General features: G+C 40.4%; 3 protein-coding genes and 1 pseudogene across 3 annotated transcripts; all 4 read right to left on the bottom strand.

Moving 5' to 3' along the window:
- Nucleotides 1–1,989: 1,989 nt before the first annotated feature.
- Nucleotides 1,990–2,842, bottom strand: LOC149117407 (transmembrane protease serine 6-like; the record flags this gene model as incomplete). Its single annotated transcript, XM_089281456.1, has 2 exons — nt 1,990–2,357; nt 2,495–2,842. Coding segments are annotated over 2 exons (654 nt in total), but the record flags the coding sequence as incomplete, so codon positions are not given.
- A 2,575-nt stretch (nt 2,843–5,417) lies between these two features.
- Nucleotides 5,418–6,239, bottom strand: LOC149117406 (plasma kallikrein pseudogene; annotated as a pseudogene).
- A 1,437-nt stretch (nt 6,240–7,676) lies between these two features.
- LOC149117405 (uncharacterized) lies at nt 7,677–11,039 on the bottom strand. Its single transcript, XM_089283089.1, has 4 exons — nt 10,891–11,039; nt 10,643–10,690; nt 9,074–9,220; nt 7,677–7,803 (listed from the first exon to the last, which is right to left on the bottom strand). Exons 1-4 carry the CDS (start codon nt 10,994–10,996, stop codon nt 7,730–7,732), a joined length of 375 nt encoding a protein of 124 aa, XP_089139215.1. The 5' UTR covers nt 10,997–11,039; the 3' UTR covers nt 7,677–7,729.
- A 5,456-nt stretch (nt 11,040–16,495) lies between these two features.
- LOC110062987 (trypsin-1-like) lies at nt 16,496–22,678 on the bottom strand. The gene is made up of 7 exons (XM_089283080.1): nt 22,535–22,678; nt 22,304–22,351; nt 20,714–20,860; nt 18,956–19,018; nt 17,912–18,166; nt 17,167–17,417; nt 16,496–17,042 (listed from the first exon to the last, which is right to left on the bottom strand). Exons 1-7 carry the CDS (start codon nt 22,638–22,640, stop codon nt 16,740–16,742), a joined length of 1,173 nt encoding a protein of 390 aa, XP_089139206.1. The 5' UTR covers nt 22,641–22,678; the 3' UTR covers nt 16,496–16,739.
- Between the last annotated feature and the right edge of the window lie 412 nt (nt 22,679–23,090).

The raw sequence follows: 23,090 nt of genomic DNA, 5'->3' as shown, positions 1-23,090 counted from the left end.
AGCTCCACTTTCTTGCTCATGTGTTTAAGGGTCTTCAGCATTACCTTGGACATCGAATCATGAAATCTTTCTTAGGGAGGATTAGCCTCCAGCCTTTCCTTACTAAAACTTTGGAATGTCATTTTGCCCAAATGTTTGGCTTGTAGGAGATCACCAGCAACATCCTCAGAAGCCATCCTACCTGTAGACAAGCAGATAAGGTCTTGCATGTCGCCCTGAAAAGGGTTCACCCAGTCCTCCATTGTTGTCAGTAAGGACTGTGCATCAGCTTTATCTCTTGCAATTCTACTCTTTTGAAGGTCATTGTGATGACAGCTTGATTTGCTCAAGTGAAGCATGTCCTTCAAATTCCTCATAAAATACTTCTATATTCAGCAACCAAGTCATATTTATTGACTGCTTTGGGCTTCAGGCTAACACCCTTGGTGCCTCCACGGGTTTGTGTGTCCTAGCTGACTGTCTCCTCACATGCTCAGTTGACAGGAATCTTAGCGAAGGGATCGTCCTCTCCTAACAGAACGGCAAACCCACCTGACTTGAAATATGTGAAAATGTCTAGATGTTCATCTTCCAGGTGAAACATTTCCGACAGATATGACGAGAGGTACCTCGCGTAATTTGTGTTGTCGTGGGCAAAGCACCACAGTATGAGGTTTCCATGATGGATGAAAGGTGAAGATCCAAGTAACCCTCTCTTGAGGCTCTTATCATTGCCAGCAGAATATCGACCAAGTCAAGATAGGAGACTCAGAACTCCTTCAGCCTACCACTCTAGCAGCGAAGATCGAAGCAAATTGCAGATGGCTATCATAATTTTTTTCACCACTTTGGTTCATTCTTCAAAATGACACAACTCATAATTATTTGTCCCTAAAACTGGTAAGAAAATTTATTGTGGCCCATGGACTGAATCGCTCCACTCTATTTACAATCCAACCTCGTTTCCAGGATCTCTCATCTTCCCGCCCTCCCGGAGCGAGAGAGGAAGAAGCTAAGAGAGACACTGTGAACGAGGTTGCTTACAATCCCTGTTAGTAACACAACTTGAAGTGCGCCTCAGAAACTCTTGTGAAGCAAAGAAAGGTGGGGATACCGAAAGTCAAAAGAGAACGACAAAGTCACGAACCTGAGCAAAAAACCCTAAGATAACTCTAAGACCAAATCAAAACCTTCTTCAGTCGCAGAACATTTCCTCTCCTCTCCTAACCACACTGGTAACGACATGCAATTTATCCCCGTCGAAAAAATCTTTTCAAACCGGAAAGACGGAACACATAGCAGATGGCTGACTGACGCATCCTCAATAAACTATTTACATTGAAAGTCTCTCGTTAGTGTAGTCAGAATCGATTATTAACAACAACAACAATGAAAAAAGTGTTTAGGCAAATGCCTCGGTTTGCCTGTTACAAGCTACGGCACTGAAGAACATCCAAACAAACAATAAACTTAACTACCAAAAACTTTGCTCATACAGTATTGAAAAGGGGCATGCTTCTGGAGAGAAAATGGGAAATCTCGCCCTTATTGAAACCTCGTGGCGTTTGCTACATATCAAATACATTTCGACCTTGGTTTGACGTTAGCAGACTGAAATTGATACAATAAAGTAAACAAGTGCAGTTCCCAGATCAAGTCCTGCATGCTCACCGAGAATATCTGATGATGGCATTCAGGAACAGATTGTAAGGAAGAAGAAAACTGGAAATAGAAAACTGAGAAAACTTGAAGAACTGCCTTAAATTTAGACGAAGAATGTACAACGAGTCGACAACAAATATATAAAAATGATTGCAATTGACAATACTTTACATTCCATCTTTTATTGCTTACATATAATGCATTAGTCTTACAGGATTAAGTTATTTAGGAGTTATTTTATCGTAAAATATAACATTTTCTTGTGAAACGTGACACAAACCGTGATTTACCCGAATAATTAACCGGTAACCGAGATTATTTTTATTAGTTCGTTGTGATTTTTTTATTTTCCATGAAAACATGAGCTAGTCCTCAATCGACAATTTCAATCTCTTTACTGCCCTCGACGATTATGGAGCTGAGTTGTTGTTTATTGTTTCCTGCACCCAGGGCTTACGTGCCAATACGTCAGAATACACTCCGAATCTATTTGGGCGCGCACAACCAACTGTCCAGCTGACGATACCCATAAGATACCACTTGTTATTCCTTGGACAGACCAGCGGAACTCCACTGTCTCCTTGGCATATACCAACTCCTCCCTGAGAGAAACCTGCACAGCGCATGCGTTCCGTAATGGGCAATCCGAGGAGGTCGCTGTATGCTCGCCGACAAGTGTCACGTGGTACAAGAGGAACTTGGGCTTGCTGCAAAACCTAAAGAAAATGGCTTAGTTTTCATTGTCTCATTCTCTTCATACCTTGCGCAGTGAATGAATGTCTCTTCCAGCTCAACTCATTTGTGAAGTTAACTCATGCTTATTATGAATATCGCAAATACAAGTCATATTTACCTGTGCGATGTTTCCCTCCCACCATGTAGCGCCCCATCCAGTAACATAACAATTAGTTCCAGGAGGAAAATCCTTGGTGGGCAGACATACAGGTCTTACGTCATTGTTGAACGTGATTGGTTCCCTCAGTTTGATCAATGCCACGTCATAGTCGGGCACAGGCGGTGGCGGGTTATGATAAGGATGTGTGAAGATTTGGTGAATTGGGATAACTTGCTCGGTTCCGTCCGCTTTACGAAGATCATGTTCACCTGTTACACAGATAAACGTGTAGTTAGAAAACAACTCGCTCACATTTAAAATAAATTGGCAACAAATAACAGGCTTAAAACATTGAAGTGACGGGTTTCAGTCACGCAGAAAAATCTAAAGATGACAATGAGTGGTTAAAAACTAACCTCTAAAGGGCATTTTCTGCGAATAAGCAAACAGGTATAACTCACAAAAATTAATTGTTAGGTCTATGATCAATACATGTCTCACTGTATATATACAACATGGGTCAGATCAGGGCATCCAGTGGGTCAGATCAGGCCATGCGACCGGAAGCGTAACGCTTTCATTGTGTTTACTTTGATAAGGTTTTGAACAGCATGACCTGTTCATTCTCAAGAAATTCACGTAAAGCAATGTTGAGCGAAAAATCAACGAATTTGTCAAGGCAAATGAGAAGAAGCTAAATTTAAAGGCACTCCGCGGATCCTACAAACTGCAAAGGTCGGCCGCAAAGGACAAGTTTCTCACTCCCCGAAACCAAAGATGGCGAATTTTACTAGCTACCAGAAAACAAACAGTGTTCTCATTGTTTCTCTCTGAAATCAACACCTTATTATCTTTAAGGACATTTCGTAACGCTAATTACCTCACCGGAAATTAATTTGTTGTTTAAACTGTATACCTATTACCTATTATCAACCTTGGACCATATGTTCTTAATATGCATCAGTCAATTCCAGCAGTGCCATCCCCCGCCGGGTAACCGCGGGAGATTTGCTCACGTTGTCAGTCCCGAGGGTGGGGCTTTCACAATTTTATCGCGGCCCGGGGGCTGGGCATTTGCGTACCCCGGGGCGACCCCCGGGCATTTGACACACGTGTTTTCGAAAGTGCCATGGATGAGTTCACTGGGAAAGACGAGACGTTTGTCGAACTATGGCTTGTCCGTCAGGGACTAGAGAAACTTGTGGATGTTTTTAAAGGTATGTTTTCTGAATTTTAGGTATTTCTTCAACGAACTGTTTATAATCAAGTATTGAAATAAAATATTAAAGTTGTGAGATTTCTAAAACAATGATAATTGTTTTATTGCAAACATTGTTAACGGGATTGTCGTTATTCTAGTCGAAATATCCAAAACAAATGGTTTTATACAACAAAATATTTAACGTCACGCTATCCTCTAGCAAACTGTTAAAAACAAAATGTAAAGAAATAATATAATCAGAATCAACCAACACGTACTGGTGTCCTTGAAGTCTTACCGTTGCATTAAAATACTGAAATATTGAACGCTTTATTTCCTGATTAATAAAAAAAGATGCAGAGGTGTTGGAAGGCGACGATCTCGGGGACGGGGCATTTACCCTCTTTCTTCGTCCCCACCTCGGGAAATTTGCCCTTTTTTTTTTTTTTTTTTTTAAATGCTAATGCCCGGGGGTTAGCCCGAGGGGAGATGGGCACTGCTGGAATTGACTGATGCATTATGAGTTTGCCCGTGAGTGCAAGTTTATCCGATACTGGATAAACCAAAATCCACCCCGAAATCTTCGTTTAAAAGGTAAAATTAAATGCACTCCGATGACCGGCAGTGTGACTTAAATAAAGAACTTTGTGATAGGTGTCTCCAAGAGGAATCCAGTGGCGCATCCAGATTTTCACCAATACAGTGTATTTCAGTCAACAGATGAGTTTAGTTGAGATATTTCAGTTCTCGCACAATCGTCATACAGTGCTCTGACACTCCTCATTCAAATCAACTCAAGACAGGCAAAGGTCCGGCCTAAACAACGCTCACTAACTGACGTAAATGTAATGTGGACCTTTGAGCTATCGCGTGTGCGACATACTTGTCGATCTAAAGTTGCATACATGGACGAAATGTTCTTATTTTGAGTTTGACCGTGAGCGCAAATTTTTCTAGTCTGCTGGCAGCCGGTTTTTTCTCTAGTGGTCACTTAAACGAGTATTAAATGACTTAAATCATCGCGAACGCAAAAGGGCGGTATGTGGCCGAGTAAGGAAGAAGGCGAGACGAGAAAAAACCTCGTGCATGCCGCGGCATGTCTCGTCCCATTCCCCTTTAGGATAAAGCGTCTCGCCTCATAACCCCTGCTGAATTTCGAGAGAAAAACAGACTACCAGCAGTCTAAAATTTTTCGGATACTCCATAGAGCACAATCCACACTCAAAATCCTCGTTTAAAAGCTGAAAATAAAGGCACTCCGCGGATCCTACAAACTCCAAAGGTCGGCCGCAAAGGCAAAGTCTCTCACTTCCCGAAACCAAAGATGGCGATCAAATTTACTAGCTCCCAGAGAGCATTTCGCTTCCACAGAGGGGTAAATCGTGCGCGACATAAGCGCAACCCGAAAAAATGCGAAGTCACTTATCCAAAAGAATGCTGCTTGCCAGCAATAAGCGACGACTAAGTCATCGCTTAAAAATGATCACAATTGACAATAATTTACATTTCCTCTTTTATTGCTTATATATAATGCATTAGTCTTACTGGATGTTATTTAGGAGTTATTTTATCGTCAAATATTACATTTCCTCGTGAAATGTGACCCAAACCGTAATTTACCCGAATAATTGACCGTTAAGTGAGATCATTTTCATTAGTTTGCTGTAATTCTTTTATTTTCCATGAAAACATGAGCTAGTCCTCAACCGACAATTTCAATCTCTTTACTGCCCTCGACAATTATGGAGTTGGGTTTTGATTCATTGTTTCCTGCACCCAGGACTTAAGAACCAAGACGTCAGAATACACTCCGAATCTATTCGGGCGTGCACATTCATATCCCCAGCTGACGATACCCACAAGATACCACTTATTATTTCTTGGACAGACCAGCGGTCCTCCACTGTCTGCTTGGCATGCATCAACTCCTCCCTGAGAGAAACCAGCACAGCGCATGCGTTTCGTAACGGTCCATCCGAGGTCGCTGTATGCTCGCCGACAAGTGTCACGTGATACAAGAGGAACTTGGGCTTGTTGCAAAATCTAAAAGAACATGTCATAGTTTTCATTAGCTCAAACACGCTTATCACCTAAATCGTGAATACAAGTCAAAACTTTTCCCGCAAACGATTAAAACATTAGTATATCAGTTACCGGTGCAATATTTTCCTCCCACCATAAGCGCTTATCACCTAAATTGTGAATAAAAGTCAAAACTTTTCCCGTAAAAGATTAAAACATTAGTATATTTACCTGTGCAATATTTCCCTGCTCCCGTGTATCGCCCCATCCAGTGACATAGCAATTAGTTCCAGGAGGAAAATCCTTGGTGGGCAGACATACAGGTCTTACGTCATTTTTGAACGTGATTGGTTCCCTCAGTTTGATCAATGCCACGTCATAGTCGTTCCCAGTAACTGGCGGGTTATAATTAGGATGTATGAAGATTTGGTCAATCGGGATAACTTGCTCGGTTCCGTCCGCTTTACGAAGATCATGTTCACCTGTTATACAGATAAACGTGTAGTAAGAAAACACATTTAATCCATAGAATAGAGTCATAAATGGGAATGTTTCAAGACCCGTGTTCAAGTTTTTGAGCCTTTCGATTTTTTGCGTGCCGATTACGCTAAAACGTAGAAACGTTTTTCAGTCCACAAAAGCGATATTAAATGCTGTCAAGGATAGAGTAAAAAGATATTCTGCTACTTTTCTTGTTCTACGTTCAAAGAAGTTGTAGAAAGTATTTTTAGAGTATATACACATATATCTAAACCTTTCAAGTTAAACGGCTCTTAAACATTTGAAAAATATTATGATGTTGTTATGACATTACTTAACAAATAAAGAAGCCCAAGTCGTAAATTACACTGTGATAAAACAATAAGGGCGCTAGAGAACACGAGGGAATGTTCTCAAATGTTTTACACTCTGTTAAACATGGGTTTTTGACCAATTAGAGGGCGCGCGCAGCGTCCTATCTATATTATTAAGTGCGATAAAGAATTGTGTCCTTACCTACGGTCAGGGTAAAAGACGCGGGATCTTTTCCAAAATCGAAACAGTGAGCTGCAGTAACGACCTAGTACGGGGTAAGAATGGAGCCTCCACACCAAGCAGGGCTCGGGTGCGGCTTAAAGTCCAGTAACACTTGCCACGGCCAAGAACCTGGTTGCGCGTTTGTGCCCCCTACAATTCTTGAACCGGACTTTTTTGTGCCACACTCCACGTTCCTTAGCGATGAACGAGAGTTCAACCTCAAGAAAGATGGCCCTGAGAACGAGGTTGAAGACAGTTGAAGGTGTAGAGTTGTCAATGTACAAAACACAAAATTCCAACTGAGAACTAAAAATGTCGAGTGCGAGAAATTTCCATTCAAGCTTATCATAGCAAACTCAGCGGGTGGACCATTAGATTGTTGATGGGGGGGGCGGGGGGGGGGGCGGGGGGGAGAGGAGGGAGACAAGGAGGAGATGCATGGCTTTAAGATGCTGGATATTCTTTATTCTTCTTCCAACAATGCAGGATTTTTCGTCTTTAAGTCTCGCTATATGGTTTTTCTATAATCTGAAGCGCCTACGCACCCCAAATAATCTAATAACCTACCCCTAATAGAGGCTCGTTCGCCGCCGCTCTCTCGCGTTCGGTCTTTGTTCCTCCCCGAGAAGGGTTCGAGGGAGGAGCACGGGCTCGTTTCCCGAACAGCGGCTGGAAATTGAGCCGAACCCTTAATACTGCAATCGACCAATCAGTATTCGCTACCTAACAAGTTACTGATGCAACGGACGTAATAACCGATGAGTGACGGAAAAATACGCATATTCAAAGTCACGGCAACCTCGTTCCTAGGGCCTCTCATCTTCCCGTCCTCCAATTGACAGGAAGGTTGAAGGGTGAAGGTTGAAGGTTGAATTTTTGTTATTGCTACTGATTGGTTGAAACAAGCATAACTTTTTTAACCAATAAGACATCAACAAATTTAAAACTCAAAGCCATCGCATAATTCACTAGACGTTCTATTGCAACTCGATCTCTATTTCAGTAAAAATTTCTTATTTCTTACTCGGCGGCCGTCCTTCGTTGCCGTCTAATGGGGGTCGAGATGGCCATATCCATGACCACGAGGCTACAACAAGAAAAGACAGAAAATATTAGCAAGCGGTGCCTTAGTAGTGTCGTGTTTGTCTTGGTCGTAAACAATATTTAAGTAATCCTGGTTGTGAAGTAGACCAAATTAAGGTATAAATCTATTTTGCGTAATCAGGGTCCACAGCTGGTTCTTTAATGGGAATGTAAACTGAAGGTAAAGCAGACGGTTCGTTTCATAAATTTCTATGCTATCTTGTTGCCCACAATCCGACCACTTCATTTTAAAACTGCTATATCTTCCCTTCCTCAGTTGCAGTAGTCTTTAATACCGCGTTGCTCAAAGAGTTCCGTCTTTACTCTTGACTTCCTTGCGTCGTTGCCCATCATCCGTACAGCCATCCCGGGTGTAGTCCCAGAAAGATTGGGTGGGGGTGTGGGGCCCGTTTCCCAAAATCCGTAGGCTATTTAGAGCCGAAATCTGCGATTTTCCCCCTATTTATGACCTGACCAAAAATTCGATACTTTATTTATGACTTGACCCTTTAATCAATTATCTGTTTCAGACCTGCGTTATAATTAATTGCCTTGCTCAGACCGATTTTAAAGGTATTGTAAAGGGCTTTTGTCGATGGCCTTGTCGGTAATAATGGAAAAGTATTTCTTCTAAAAAACACACCCAATTCAAGACTAGAGTGCAACGACCATTCCCTATTTATGATCAATATAGCCAAAAATCGATACCCTTTTTATGAAAAAAACGGCTGAAAAACCATATCCTTTAATTTGGGGCCGCACATACCTATATAGCCCATATAAGGGAGTACCACCCCCCACCCTTACAACCTCTGCGACAGTGAGCCCAGTAAGCGAGCACAAAAACTAACGGTGGCTGTCCGCAGCCAAAAAGAAATAAAAATAAAGGAAAAAAAGAACAAAGAATCTTTCTTCCACTTTCTTTTGTGCCAGTGCAGTGACACGAAACAAACACGTGAATTAATTCGTCTCGAAAAAAAAAAATTAACAAATTTACCTTACTGTTGCCTAACGTGGCGTTGTGTACATATCCTTAGCGAAAGTCATAGATAAAGTAATTTTCACACAACTTAAGCAACGATGTTGCACATTTATGAAACACTGGTCGGAAACTGTGCACACAGTCACTAAATCAAAACGCAGTGAAAATTTGTGAACTCTTTTTGTCAAAAACAAAAAGGATTTTTATACTTTTTCCCTGACGAAAATATTCTTCGCATAATAATACCCCCTCCATCCCGAAAATAAGCCCATGGGCTTGACTTTAAACGTACCACTTATGTACTTGCAAACTGAAGACATGACTCCTTTTGGAAGTGGGACATGGTGCTTTGAGTTAGGCATACAGGGGTTGACGCCCTGGCGAACAAGTTGGAGGACTTGTAAAATCGATTTTAACGTAATACCACTGTCATGATCATCTGAGGAGATAAATAGAAGACTGAAAAGAACTTCAATTCAAATCACATGGGGCTGGATGGTGGAATAGAGATTCTGCATGAGAGAGTACAAACGACAGGAGAAACTTCAGCTCTGAAACTGCGTTCCTGAAGCCCAGACCAATACAAGTCTGCATGTATTTAAGGGATAGTTTCACTGTTCGGCGCATGTCCAAGCTATGATATAGCCCACCCAATTCCACTGTGTATAAACCAATCAAAAGGGAGTAGATAACTCCTGCTTCCGATTCAGAATAGAAACATATATCAAATTCTATGTCCAGTACGGAACACGACATTTTCTGTGTAAATCCTATGACATCTTCCTTGAATTTTGGGCATCAGTCACTCTGCTAGCTTTATTTAGCTGTATGGCTATAAAAAGGCTATCATTTGCTTTCACAAAATTATACATGCAGTTGATACACAAACAAAAATGTACTTAATGCGTGGAGTCGGAACATACAAAAGGAATGCTAATGAGAAATATCGGCTATACGAGTTGATATACGAAAGATCGTGTATTTGAACTGCGGAGAAAGGTATGAAGACATGATTGATCATCGCAATTATATACGCAACTTAAGCAGTTGTGAAATTAAAGCGTGAAAATAATTCAGGCTTGGACAGGATTCGAGCCCATGACCTCTGCGAGGCATCGGTATCGGAGAGCTCATGCTCTCATCCGATTGCTTTATAAACAATGAAATTGAATAATTAACGTTGTAGCTTGCAGATATGCCGAGCCGTGAAAACTTCCCTTTAAGGTCTCTAAGTCGGAAACCGTCTGGACCGGCCTCATCTCTCCGTCCGTATAGAGATGTCCGGCTTACTGAGAGACGAAGGTAACGTGGCACCAATAATTTGAGATAATAAAGCTGAAACTGATGCACAATGAATACACGTCTGTCAATAAACGTCTGGTTATAAACAGGGATGTGTGTATTTGGTTGTGTAAAATGCATTTTGCTTCACGCTATCGTAATTTGCTTGTACCTACATGTCCATTTTGCAGTATTTTTCATTTTTCACTGAAAAAGCACTCTGCAAGGGGCCCTTGAAGGTCAAAGAAATGTCCGTCTTATGGTGTGGAATTTAATTACAGAAAAATCGCTGAAAAACGGCAGAGACCAAGACCAGCTTTCCATGTTATCGAGATGACCAAACATTTGTGAAACGCAGAATTTCCCTTTAGCCATGCATTTGATTTGTAAAGGATTTCTTACGATAACATCCCAACCTCTCGAAACACCCCTCTGAATATGAGCCCACCAAAAGGCCATTTCAAGAGATACCAAAGTCGAGGATTTATCATCGAAACTACCGAAAATACCGACAGTAAAACCCATACTCAGTGCTAACGTGGTGGATCTACTTAATACGAAACTAGGCACTCATACAAACCATCACGCTTGTTTCTGAATCTGTGTTTGCTAAACAGCTTCAAGGTATCTGAAACACATGTAGACAACGATCAATTACAAAAACAAAAACTGACGAAAATTTGAGGAATCTTCTTCGCGCACAACAGACAAATGGCGTGTGAACAAGAAGTAGACTATCAGTTTTTTTAAAAAAAACAACAACAAAAAACTACACTGAAGATCCCCAAACATAAATCAATCCCTCATAATAATTCAAGCCAAACATACCTTCATTTACGTTCTTTGGGTGATTTTCACTTCCTTGACTGATCTCTGTAAAAGAAATAAGCAGACACAGGACAAAAGTTGACACAAGCGTGTTAGGCGCAAACATTATGTCTGAATACGTCTTTAGCAAGTTATCAGACCAAGTTAGCCTTAGACTGAAGAACTACAGCTCTATATAAACACCAATCTGATATAGGCCCTGCCCATATTCTAGTCAAAACTGACCAGAAGACTGCTTATTTATAGAATAAGAGTGATATTACTAGATCAAGATCAAGATTCACTTGTCATTCAAAAACACTGAGATTCACAAAAGTATATTTAGATACAGTGTAGCTATGAATACATGAAAGAGGCTGAAAATGAATGGAGGTCGCATATTCGTTAAGATGCGTAAATTTAAGATCAATAATAACATAAGCCCTTTTTATTTATTTATTTTTTTCCCTTGTGATGGTCTGTTTTTATGTGGGGTTTTGATTACTTTACAGATCGTCCATAAGGCTTATTTTTATTCTTTGTAGTAGTAACTAAATTGTAAAAAATAATTAGATATATCTAAGAGACAGAGAAAAGATTTGTGTGTTTCTAACGAGTTATAGTAGTCACTTGGCTGTGTACTATTGGATATCTGCCAATCTGATCGGTTTATTCATCGTTTTCTCTTGACTGATAGACAACTCTTGCACCAGCTGCTCTTGAAATTTTAATCATAGCCCTCCCGAAAATAAATCATCTCAACTCCCTGCTGCAAACTAACGAGTCTTAGTAGCCACTTGGCTGTGTACTATTGGAAATCCGCGAATCTGATCGGTTTAATCATCGTTTCCCCTTGGCTGATAGACAACTCTTGCGCCGGCTGCTCTTGAAATTATAATTATAGCCCTCCCGAAAATAAATCATCTCAACTCCGTCTGCAAACACCAAAATCCTTCTGACATTATTACCTTCACCCATGCCATATTTAGCGCTAAAAAAGAGAAAAAAGGAAAGAAAACCATAATTTCTTCAGTCTGGATCATAATCTCTACCTTTATAAAGTTTCTTTAGAGTTTATAGCTCGTCAGTGTTTATCTTCTTGTCGTTATATTTAATGAATCTTACTATTCCCCATTCTTGTACATTTGAATTTTTGAAAACAGCATTCCTTCCAAATATAAGGCTCCCAGGAGGATGATCTGATATATCATATATCTTTATATTTAACAGCATCTCAAATAACTCAGACGGGTATGGAGACCATTTATATTGTTAATACGTCAGTAAGGTAAACACTTCACGGGCTCCACTAAGGAGACCACAAAAAGTCACATGACAGCCTTAGAACTGGGATCGACAGTAACGATTATTATTAAACATGTTGAACAAAATATCGTGTTTTGTCTGTGGCGAGCAGATCAATTATTTGCCGAAGCCGAATGAAAAGGCCAAGGCAAATAATGAATCTGCGCCGGAAACACTGACAAATCACAATATTTTAGGATAACCGGGTTCGATTTAACAAATTGACGTCACTTTTTTATTCGTATGTCCTCTTATTGATGATAAATTGCGTCATAACATTGTCAAAGTATATGTGGAACCACTCGTCTGCGGCTCGTGGTTCCGCAGTAAACTTTGACAATGTTATGACGAAATTTATCATCAATAAAAGGCTAGACGCATAAAAAAACTGACGTTAATTTGTCAATAACAAGACCCCAAAATGGTCAAATGCCAGGGATAAATGAGAGGAAAAGTCGCCGTAAACTTGCCGTAAACAAAGGTAAGTTAATTTTATTCAAAATGACGCGAACATTGTCAATAGCTTTTCTCGCTTTTTAATTGGCTACATAATGAAGTCTATAAAATCCTATTGGTTTAAAAGTTGATAGTTTGACAGCTGAAAGTTGAACTTGAAAGCTTGCATCAATTAAAATTTTATCCGTCTGTACTCTTATTGATGATAAAAATGAGCCAATCAGCGCGCGAGAAATTAGACAGTTATTGCAAAAAATTGTTTTATCATTCTATCACTAAGTTTGTTTTCATACTTTTTCACTCTCTGACAGCTCAGGGAAGCGATCTACCATTTTTATCACAAGAGCGTGGTTTCAATTACGCATGAGCAGAATATTACTATTCAGTACAGCAAAACACATTTAGACGGCTTTCCGTATGACCAGACCATAATTTGTAGACGGTTATTCTCAGGTCAAGTGACAGGTCGGCTTTCGGCCAATGAAAAGGAAGAAAAAATGCATCCAATGATAGTAATAATATTGGTTAGAATGATTTGCGTCGAATGATGTTTTTTACTCCTTTTTTAAGACGCGCCAAACGTGGAGAGCTTCATATATTTTTGTCTTGGTGTGCGAGTTTTGTCGTTACTTTTGACTGGGAAACTTACGTTGAAGTTGAGAAAGGCCGCTGGAAAGAAAGGCCGCTAGAAAGTGATCCATAAGGAAGCTGCCGCGGGTCACGTGTGAATTCTAGAAACGGAAGGCTTCCGACGATGTTCTATTTGGTATTGCAGATGGTACGGCGCGCCGTCAAAATACTTTGAAGCAAGACAACGAGATTAGTCCGCCAAATATACGACTGAATTGATTGCAGGAAATGAATATAACTGCAAGGGTTTAATCACCTCAAAATGCCGTCGATATCCAATACCGCCTGTCGTGCGGATAGGTTTATACTAGCTTTACTGTCTGCTTATCAAGACTATCTATTGACAGTTAAATTATGACGTCACAAGTGGTACAAAGAGGACGACCACTCAGTGCCAATATTAGCGACATTACGAAAACATGACGGCAACGGCAACGAGAACGTCACCAAACAAAAGGGTCAATGAAAAAACCAATGGCTGTGCACGTGCGCTTTAATTCTTGGTACATTTCTTTGCCGTCCTTTGCAAAACAGCAACGTGAAATGACCAAATTCTGCGTTGTCTGGAGAACGTGAACCACAACGGCTAATTTTTCGTCTTTCTATTTGGAGCTGAACGCATTCGTAGCATATTCAACAGGGGCAAGTTTTAATACCGACAGACACACCGGATAGTTCCAAAGAAATGCGAAACTCCAAAGTAAATAGAAACACATTTTGTACTAGGCGTCGTCCTCGCTGTCGCCGTCGTATATGCGTAAGGTCCCTAATATATGGAATGTTGGGCGGAAAGCGGTTGAAGACTATTTTTGTAACCGCCATGATTGTTTCTATTATTTATACCTACCTATTAGCATGTACTAGTTATTTATATTGAATTTGCATCTTCTGTCATATGTTTTGCACTGAAGACGGCAGAAGTTTCTGCCAAAACATGTTTGATTTGTAAAACTTAAAATGGTAGTTTTATGTCGAAACTTGGACTGGAACTGTGTTTGGACCGAAGTCAAGGACTTTGCACGATGAACTTTAGGATTGTGCATACACAGTGTAAATTGAGGTTAACAGACCTGCACGTTGTATGAAATGAGGGGCTATCTTTGAAGATTTCGCTCAGTCATGGTTGTTGTTCTTAGTATTAAATGCCACTTTTTTGGCACTGTTGGTTGACATTGTGTGGGAAAAAGCAAGAGGGAAAGAGGAAAGAGGGAAAGAAAAGAGGAAAGGAAGGGAAGGAAAATGGGGGTTGGCTCAAAGATATGCTCGTGAGAGCCAAGTTATGAAAAAGGCTAACACACGCTCTTTTTGATCCTTGGATCCCTCTCTGGTCTACTCAAGTTGACTATCTTTTAACTGGACCAATAAAAGAATTGTATTGATGTGTAGAGAATTCTAAACTCCCCAAATAATGGCCAAATTGTCGGACTGAGCCGTTTCCTAAACCACTATTACGGTAGTGGAGATCCGCTTTCAAGGAAAATTTGTTTCCTTTTAGAGCCTCCACAGACCAGACATTTAGTTGTCGACAACTTTTTGTTATGGACAACTAAATGTTATCGACAATTAATTGTGTCAGATGCAAACATTCCACACATTGGAGTGTTAGTTGTCGATAACTAAGTCAGGTCAGGGAGTGCTTTAGAAATAACGTTCACTACGCATGCTCAAAACACAATACGTATGCTCAAATTTGTGTCATGTTCCGATAGTTGTTGACAACCAAACCAATGGTTCTCACACACGCGAAAAACGCCAAAACCTAGTTGTCGACAACTAAAGCAGTTTCCTTTTTCGAAAAGAGAAACTGCTCATCTCAAACACTACGTCTTTTAATTGTCGATAACATTTAGTAGTCAAGAGCATGTATTTGTCGACAACTAAGCTTGTAGTCCGTGGATGCCCTTATTCTTTTGACTACGGTTACACCGTACGTAACAACGGAACTTGAGAGTACGATTACGAGTATGGTGGAACCGCGCCTAACTTTCAACCTGTTTATACGACAACTTAGTATTACGGCCACGCTGTTTTGATCCGGCCAAATAAGAAAGGTTGCATACCAGTGGTCCACGGATTGAGTTCGATTGAGTTCGATTTCCGAACGTTCGAACGACTTTGCCGGGCATATTGCACTTGCAACAATTTTAAACAAACAGCGACAGATGTAGATAGCGGAAACCATCCAGACCAATGAACTTTTAATATAACACAGTTAAACCGCTCCACTCTTCTTACAATCCAACCTCGTTCCCAGGATCTCTTATCTTTTCGCCCTCCCGGAGAGAGAGAGAGAGAGAGAGAGAGAGAGAGAGAGAGAGAGAGAGAGAGAGAGAGAGAGAGAGAGAGAGAGAGAGATTGAGAGAGAGAGAGAGAGAGATTGAGAGAGAGAGAGAGAGAGAGAGAGAGAGAGAGAGAGAGAGAGAGAGAGAGAGAGAGAGGAGAGGATGGGAAGACGGGAGATCCTGTGAACGAGGTTGCTTACAATCCCTCTTACTAACACGACCTTAAGTGCGCCTCAGAAACTATTGCGAAGCAAGGAAAGCTTGGGAGACCGAATGACAAAAGATAACGACAAAGTCACGAACCTTAGCAGCAAACCCTAACATAACCCTAACATCAAATCAAAATCTTCTTCAGCCGTAGAACATTTCCTCTCCTCTCCTAACCACACTGCTAACAACATGCAATTTATCCCCATCGAAAAAATCTTTTTAATTCGGAAAGACGGAACAGCATATCAGATGACTGACAGATGACTGTCTCTCATTAGAGGTCAGAATTGATCATTTACAACAGCAGCGATAACGGTTTACCTGTTCCTAGCTACGGCACTGAAAAACATCAAAAACAACAAAAAAAGAGAAAACAATAAAACTGACCGAACTACTAAAAATGTTGCCCATACAGTCTTGAAAAGGGGCATGCTTCTGCGAATAGAAATGTAAATGTAATGGGAAATTTCGTCCGAATTGAAACCTCGTAGCGTTTGCTACATATCAGATGCATTTCGACCTTGGTTTGGACGATAACAGATTGACGTTGATTCAATGAAGTGAACAAGTGCAGTTCCCAGATCAAGTCCTGCATGCATCACTGAGGATATCTGATTACGACATTCGGGAACAGATTGTAAGGAAAAAGAAAACTGAAAATAGAAAACCGAGAAAATTTGAAATTTAGACGAAGGAAGTACAACGAGTCGACTACAAGTATAAAATGATGACAATTGACAATATTTTACATTTTCCCCTTTATTCCTTATATATAATGCATTAGTCTTACAGGATTAAGTTACTTAGGAGTTATTTTATCGTCAAATATAATATATTCTTGCGAAATGTGACCCTAACCGTAATTTACCCGAGTAATTAACCGGTAAGTGAGATTATTTTTATTAGTTTGCTGCGATTCTTTTATTTTCCATGAAACATGAGCTAGTCCTCAACCGACAATTTCAATCTCTTTACTGCCCTCGACAATTATGGAGTTGGGTTTTGATTCATTGTTTGCTGCACCCAGGGCTTAAGGGCCAACACGTCAGAATACACACCAAATCTATTTGGACGCGCACAACCATAGCCCCAGCTGACGATACCCATAAGATACCACTTGTTATTTCTTGGACAGACCAGCGGTCCTCCACTGTCATTTTGGCATGCATCAACTCCTCCCTGAGAGAAACCTGCACAGCGCATGCTTTCCGTAATGGGCAATCCGAGGTCGCTGTATGCTCGCCGACAAGTGTCACGTGGTACAAGAGGAACTTGGGCTTGCTGCAAAATCTAAAAAAAAAAAAGCCAGAGCTTTTTTTGTCTTATTCTCTTCATAACTTGCACAGTGAATAAATGTTTCCAGCTCAACTTATTTAGAGATTTCATGAATATCGTGAATAGAAGTCATATTTACCTGTGCAAAATTTCCCCCCTCTGTTGTATCGCCCCATCCAGTGACATAGCAGTTGGTTCCAGGAGGAAAATCCTTAGTGGGCAGATATACAGGTCTTACGTCATTGTTGAACGTGATTGGTTTCCTCAGTTTGATCAATGCCACGTCATAGTCGGGCACAGGCGGGGCCGGTTTATAATTAGGATGTATGAAGATTTGGTGAATTGGGATAACTTGCTCGGTTCCGTCCGCTTTACGAAGATCATATTCACCTGTTATACAGATAAACGTGTACTAAGAAAACAAATTTAATCTATAGAATAGAGCCATAAATGGAAATATTTCAAGACCCGCGTTCAAGCTTTGAGCCTTTCGATTTTTTGCGCGTTGATTACTCTAAAACGTAGAAGCGTTTATCAGTCCACAAAAGGGATATTAAATGCTGTCAAGGATAGAGTAAAAAGATATTCTGCTACTTTTCTTGTTCTACGTTCAAAGAAGCTGTAGAAAGTATTTTCAGAATACATACATATATATCTAAACCTTTCAAGTGAAACGGCTCTTAAACATTTGAAAAATATTATGATGACAAATAAAGAAGCCTAAGCCGTGAATTACACCGTGATAAAACAATAAGGGCGTTTGAAAACACGAGGGAATGTTCTCAAATGTTTCAGACTCTGATAAAACATGTTTTTTTGACCAATCAGAGCGCGCGCAGCTTCCTATCTATATTATTAAGTGCGATAAAGAATTGTGTCCTTACCTACGGTCAGGGTAAAAGACGCGGGATTGTTTCCACGATCAAAACAGTGGGCTGCGGTAACGACCCAGTACGGGGTAAGAATGGAGCCTCCACACGAAACAGGCCTCGGGTGCGACTTAGAGTCCAGTAACACTTGCCACGGCCAAGAACCTGGTTGCGCGTTTGTGCCCCCTACAATTCTTGAACCGGACTTTTTTGTGCCACACTCCACGTTCCTTAGCGATGAACGAGAGTTCAACCTCGAGGAAGATGGCCCTGGGAACGAGGTTGAAGACGGTTGAAGATGTAGAGTTGTCAATGTACAAAACACAAAATTCCAACTGAGAGCTAAAAATGTCGAGCGCGAGAAATTTCCATTCAAGCTAATCATAGCAAACTCAGCGGGTGGACCATTAGATTATTGATTGGGAGGGGGGGGGGGGGGGGGGAGAAGGGGAGAGAGAGAAGGAGGAGATCCATGGAGATACTCGATATTCTTTATTCTTCTTCCAACAATGCAGGATTTTTCGTTTTCAAGTCTCGCTATATGATTTTTCTATAATCTGAAGCGCCTACGCACCCCGAATAATCTACTAACCTACCCCTAATATAGGCTCGTTTGCCGCAACTTTCTCGCGTTCGGTGTTTATTTCTTCCCGAGAAGGGTTCGAGAGAGGAGCACGGGCTCGTTTCCCGAACAGCGGCTGGAGATTGAGTCGAACCCCTAATACCGCAATCGACCAATCAGTATTCGCTACCTAACATGTTACTGTTACTGATGCAACGAACGTAATAACCGATGGCTGACGGAAAAATACGCATATTCAAAGTCACGACAACCTCGTTCCCAGGGCCTCTCATCTTCCTTCCCTCCAAGGGACAGGAAGAAGAGAGACCCTGGGAACAAGGTTGAAGTTTTGTCATTGCTGCTGATTGGTTGAAACAAGCATTACTTTTTTAACCAATAAGACATCAACGAATTTAAAACTCAACGCCATGGCATAATTCTCTAAACGTTCTATTGCAACTCGATCTCTATTTCAGTAAAAATTTCTTATTTCTTACTCGGTGGCCGTCCTTTGTTGCCGTCTAATGGGGGTCGAGTTGGCCATATCCATGGCCACGAGGCTGCAACAAGAAAAGAGAGAAAATATTAGCAAGTGGTACTTTAGTAGTGTCGTGTTTGTCTTGGTGGTAACGAATATTTGAGTAATCCTGGATGTAAAGTAGATAAAATTAAGGTATAAATCTGTTTTGCGCAATCAGGGTCCACAGCTGGTTCCTTAATAGGGGGAGTCATGCTGACGTCATTGTTTACATTTTTCCTCATTTACATACAACTTTGCATACAGAAGGAAACATGGCAGCTAAAGAGCTAGTGAAACTTAATGCATGGTGAAATATTTAGCTCTTTGGGTGTAATATTCAAGGAGATATTGTCTTTCAAAAACTACAAAATTTCTGGGTGGCAAAAGCGCTAATGAGCTCATACATTCTTTGTAAAATTTTGAGTTTTTAAACCCGTGTTACACAAAAAGTATTCAATACATCAGGCTCATATTCATTGGCAGAGTTAATCGTACTACGACCTTTTAATATTGAGAACTGATTTATTTGTAGCTCTATCGGGAACTGAACTGCTTATGTTTATGAGGCAAATATTGTAAACAAGGATTCCCCTATAGGAATGTAAACTGAAGGTAAAGCCGACGATTCGTTTCATAACAGCTAACGTGGAATTTCTATGCGATCTTGTTGCCCAAAATCCGACCACTTCATTTTAAAACTGCTATATCTCCCCTTCCTCAGTTGCAGTAGTTTTTAATACCGAGCTGTTCAAAAGAGTTCCGTCTTTACTCTTGACTTCCTTACGTCGTTACCCATCATCCGTACAGCCATTCCGGGGGTACTCCCAGAAAGATTGGGTGGGGGTGTGGGGCCCGTTTCCCAAAGTCCTTACGCCATTTAAAGCCGAAATCTGCGATTTTCCCCCTATTTATGACCTGACCAAAAATTCGGTACCCTATTTATGACTGACCCTTTAATCAATACTCTGTTTCAGACCTGCGTTATAATTAGTTGCCTTGCTCAGACAGATTTTAAAGATATTGTAAAGGACTTTTGTTGATGGCCTTGTCGGTAATAATGGAAAAGTAGTTCTTCTAAAAAACATACGCAATTCAGGACTAGAGTACAAAGACCATACCCTATTTATGATCAAAATGGCCAAAAATCGATACCCTTTTTATGAAAAAACGGCTGCCGAAAACCATACCCTTTGGGGCCGCACATACCTATATAGCCCATATAAGGGAATACCACTCCCCCCCTTACACCCTCCGCGACAGTGAGCCCAGTAAGCGAGCACAACAATTAACGGTGGCTGCAAAAAAAAAAACAAAAACAAACAAACAAACAAACAAAAAAAAAACAGACCAAAGAACAAAGAATTTTCCTTCCACTTTCTTTTATGGAACTGCAGTAACGCAAAACAAAGACGTAAATTACTTCGTCTCGAAAAAAAATCAACAAATTTACCTTACTGTTGCCTAGCGTGGTATTGTGTACATATCCTTAGCGAAAGTCATAGATAAAGTTATAAACCTAATTTTCACTCAACTTAAGCAACGATGTTGCACATTTATGAAACACTGGTCGGAAACTGTGCACACAGTCACTACTCAAAACCCAGTGAAGGTTTGTGAACTCTTTTTGTCAAAAACGAAAAGGATTTTTATACTTTTTCTCTGACGCAAATATTCTTCGCATAATAATACCCCCTCCATCCCGAAAATAAGCCCATGGGCTTGACCTTAAACTTACCGCTTATGTACTTGCAAACTGAAGACATAACTCCTTTTGGAAGTGGTACATGGTGCTTTGAGTTAAGCATACAGGGGTTGACGCCCTGGCGAACAAGTTGGAGGACTTGTAAAATCGATTTTAACGTAATACCACTGTCATGATCATCTGAGGAGATAAAGAAAAGACTGAGAAGAACTTCAATTCAAATCACATGGGGGTGGATGGTGGAATCGAGATTATGCATGAGAAGGTTCAAATGTCAGGAAAAAGTTCAGCTCTGAGACTGCGTCATTGATCATGAAGCCCAGACCAATACAAGTTTGTCTGCATGTATTAAAGGAATAGTTTCACTGTTCGGCGAATGTCCAAGCTATGATATAGTCCACCCAATTCCAATGTGTATAAACTAATCAGAAGTGAGTAGATAACTCATGCCTCCGATTCATAATAGAAACATATATCAAATTCTATATTCAGTACGGAACTCGAACTCTGTGTAAATCCTATGACATCTTCCGTGAATTTTGGGCATCAGTCACTCTGCTAGCTTCATTTAGCCGTATGGCTATAAAAAGGCTATCATTTGCTTTCACAAAATTATACACGCAGTTGATACACAAACGAAAATGTACTTAATGCGTGGAGTCGGAACATACAAAAGAAATGCTAATGAGAAATATCGGCTCTACAAGTGATACGAAAGATCGTATATTTGAACTGCGGAGAAAGGTATGAAGACATGATTGATCATCGCAATTATATACGCAACTTAAGCAGTTGTGAAATTAAAGCGTGAAAATAATTCAGGCTTGGACAGGATTCGAGCCCATGACTTCTGCGATGTATCGGTATCGGAGAGTACATGGGTTCGAATCTCGTCTTCACGCAGGAGTCAACTGCTCTCATCCGATTGTTTTATAAACGATGAAATTGAATAATTAACGTTGTAGCTTGCACATGCGCCGAGCCGTGAAAACCTCCCTTTAAGGTCTCTAAGACGGAAACCGTCTGGACCGGCCTCATCTCTCCGTCCGTATAGAGATGTCCGGCTTACTTAGAGACGAAGGTAACGTAGCACCAGTAATTTGAGATAATAAAGCTGAAACTGATGCACAATGAATACACGTCTGTCAATAAACGTCTGGTTATAAACAGGGAGTCGCGTATTTGGTTGTGTAAAATGCATTTGCTTCACGCAATCGTAATTTTCTTGTACCTACATGTCCATTTTGCAGTATTTTCAACTAAAAGAGCACTTTGCAAGGGGCCCTTGACGGTCAAAGAAATGTCCGTGCTATGGTGTCGAATTTAATCGCAGAAAAATCGTTGAAAAAAGGCGAAGACCAACACCAGGTTTCCATGTTATTGAGATGACTAAACATTTCTGAAATGGAGAACTTACTTTCGTTTCAGTAATTTGAAATACCCCTGTGAATATGAGCTCACTAAAAGGCCACTTCAAGAGATACCAAAGCCGAGGATTTATCATCGAAACTTTGCTATATAACACAGCAATTAGCGTTCGTATAAACGCCGACAATGATACTGAAGACCCATACTGCTAACGTGGTGGATTTACTTAATACGAAACTAGGCACTCATACAAACCATCACGCTTGTTTCTGAATTTGTGTTCGCTAAACAGCTTCAAGGTATCTGAAACACATGTAGACAACGATTAATTACAGAAACAAAAACTGACGAAAATTTGAGGAATCTTCTTCGCGCACAACAGACAAATGGCGTGTGGACAAGAAGTAGACTATCAATAAAAAAAAAACTACACCGAAGATCTTCAAACAAAAATCAATCCTTCATAACAATTCAAGCCAAACATACCTTTATTTACGTTCTTTGGGTGATTTTCACTTCCTTGACTGATCTCTGTAAAAGAAATAAGCAGACACAGGACAAAAGTTGCAACAAGCGTGTTAGGAGCAAACATTTTGCCTGAATACGTCTTTAGTAAGTTACCAGACCAAGTTTGCTTTAGACTGGAGAACTACAGCTCTATATAAACACCAATCTGATTAGGCCCTGCCCATATGCTAGTCAAAACTGACCAGAAGATTGCTTATTTATAGAATAAGAGTGATATTACTAGATCAAGATCAAGATTCACTTGTCATTCAAAAACATTGAGATTCACAAAAGTATATTTAGATACAGTGTAGCTATGAATACATGGAAGGGGCTAAAAATGAATGGAGGTCGTATATACGTTAAGATGCGTAAATTTAAGATCAATAATAACATAATCCCTTTTTATTTATTTATTTATTTTTTTTCCTTTTTGGTGGTCTGTCTTTATATAATTATATGGAGTTTTGCCCACTTTACAGATCTTCCATAGGGCTTATTTTTATTCTTTGTAGTAGTCATTAAATTGTGATAA

Source organism: Orbicella faveolata, unplaced genomic scaffold (assembly GCF_042242905.1).
Source record: "Orbicella faveolata isolate gen_17 unplaced genomic scaffold, um_ofav_v1 contig_12, whole genome shotgun sequence".
Lineage (NCBI taxonomy): Eukaryota > Metazoa > Cnidaria > Anthozoa > Scleractinia > Merulinidae > Orbicella > Orbicella faveolata.
This window is presented reverse-complemented; position numbering and strand designations above follow the sequence as displayed.